Source organism: Boleophthalmus pectinirostris, unplaced genomic scaffold (genome assembly GCF_026225935.1).
Source record: "Boleophthalmus pectinirostris isolate CB_2022bp ecotype Guang Dong unplaced genomic scaffold, ASM2622593v1 HiC_scaffold_22, whole genome shotgun sequence".
NCBI lineage: Eukaryota > Metazoa > Chordata > Actinopteri > Gobiiformes > Gobiidae > Boleophthalmus > Boleophthalmus pectinirostris.
Genome location: NW_026571190.1, coordinates 21,122,570 through 21,124,423, shown reverse-complemented (window position 1 = coordinate 21,124,423; position 1,854 = coordinate 21,122,570). Strand labels below are relative to the sequence as shown.

The following is a 1,854-nucleotide window of genomic DNA, read 5'->3' as shown; positions in this document are numbered from 1 at the left end:
TTTGGAGTTAGTAGGGCTTTTGACACAGGTGAGTCTCAAATATACAAACATACATTAGTATAGAACTATAGACACAGAGTGGTGTCATTGAGCTAAATGCGTTTGTGGGTGTGAATGACATTGTTGCACACTGGGCATTTGTGCTCCACATCTTTACAAGCATCAATGCAGAAAGGAATCCAGCAGCAAGGCCAGCAACTGTGGGCACATATCACATTATCACACTTTCAAAATGGCACGGGATTTAGCTGTAAGTATGTTATGTTACTCATATTTAGTATTTTAAAACCAAAACAAAGGTGTTTATTTTCATTGCCAGTTTACTATTGTTACTTCCTTTGACCAGTTTGACCACTGATGAACAATATAGTCTGTGATTTCTGCTATTACCATAAAGTTCTTATTTTGTTTGAATGAATAAGATCTTAATTTTTACTTACAGAAAGATGCCAATTACACCACAGATGATCCATGTGAGGGTGCCATTTTTGTACTCGACCACAGTGACCACATTGTTTTGACAGTGAGGACACAACATCTGCCCGGGACAGTCTGTGGGCTTTGGCTGCACCACCACTGTTACTGTAAAAAAAAACACACACAGGCTCTATCACAAAAGTATCACATGAAAAAAGTGATGTCAGTAAAAGTAGTGAAATACAAGTAATCAAGAAGTGTTTCAGACAATATTTGGACTATATCACGAAGTGTTAAATATATGGATTTTATGGATCTATAAGATACAATACTTATATATTTCAGTCCAAAATGTAATGGAATAGAAAGTGTACCTGCCTTTCAATATAGTGAAACAAAAATGAAGTATGAAGTATCCACTGTTAAATGTACTAAAATAAAGATATCTTAAATGTACTTAAGCACATTTCACTTTTGTATTTACATAAGATAAGGCCACTAATTTACCGAGCCTCTGAAACTTACCAGGCTGCACTGTCTGTGGCTGGGCTGCATACTGATAAACTACTGGTTGACCTGAAAATAATAAAACAGTGAAGGTAAGGATGTACAATAAAATTAACTTGAAAATCATATAGCATGTTGCAAATCTCTGGTAAATATTAAATAAAAAAAATTAATAAATAAACTTAATACATGTTTAGAAATATAGTAAAAAAAGACAAGCTGAAAGTGAAAGGGTGTCTGAATTTTCTATAATGAATAAACATGTGAATAAATAGAGTTTGTCTCTGTGTCAAGCCTACAGCTAACTAACTATTCAGGTCCCGTTCTGGCTCCGATGGTCACTTACAAAACCAAAGTGTAAAAGTATATGAACAAAAATAATGTATCTAACTTTTGCATACCTTGATGTTCTGTGCTAAACCCAGGTCCAGGTGGTCCAGGGTACGGCGGAGGGTCCAGCTGGGCCTCTTTACTCTTGTCCATTTTACTTACCTATGAGTGAAAACAGAGACGGGCATGTACATTGCAGGAGCTAAAACTGGAAGTAATGAGCCAGTCATAGTAGTTCACACACACTTGAAAATCTTGCTTTTCCAGTTGATTAGCATTTTCTCTGAAGACATCTTAGACTTAGACCAACTTTATTGATCCACAAGTGAAATTACTGGGACACAATATAAATGTTAATAACAAATTTAAAATAAAATAAAGTAATAGCAAAAATAGCAAGAAACGGGTGTAAAATAATTATATAAATGTATATGTAAAAAGTAAAAATAAAATATAGAAGTATAGTAATACAAATAAATGTCAGCTATATGCAAGAGGTCGTAAGGAAAAACAGTGCAAAGATGAAATAATGATCTATGATGTATGGAGTATGGTATGAATATAGTCCTGTATTTCTCACTGTTTGAGTGAAGCTGTAGA

At 34.4% G+C, this 1,854-nt stretch overlaps 1 protein-coding gene across 1 annotated transcript; it reads right to left on the bottom strand.

Annotated features, from left to right (window-relative positions):
• LOC110166262 (LITAF domain-containing protein-like) lies at positions 1-1,854 on the bottom strand. The gene is made up of 5 exons (XM_020931490.2): positions 1,835-1,854; positions 1,326-1,416; positions 943-993; positions 441-582; positions 1-198 (listed from the first exon to the last, which is right to left on the bottom strand). The coding sequence occupies exons 2-5, from the start codon at positions 1,405-1,407 to the stop codon at positions 93-95; spliced, it is 381 nt and encodes a 126-aa protein (XP_020787149.1). The 5' UTR covers positions 1,408-1,416; positions 1,835-1,854; the 3' UTR covers positions 1-92.

What these genes read in the sequence shown, in the direction of transcription:
- LOC110166262 (XM_020931490.2), bottom strand. Translation starts at nt 1,407, where the DNA reads ATGGACAAGAGTAAAGAGGCCCAGCTGGACCCTCCGCCGTACCCTGGA. An exon ending in GTTTAGCACAGAACATCAAG is followed by an intron (nt 994 to 1,325) that starts GTATGCAAAAGT and finishes TATTATTTTCAG; the next exon opens with GTCAACCAGTAGTTTATCAG. An exon ending in GCCACAGACAGTGCAGCCTG is followed by an intron (nt 583 to 942) that starts GTAAGTTTCAGA and finishes TTTTTTTTACAG; the next exon opens with TAACAGTGGTGGTGCAGCCA.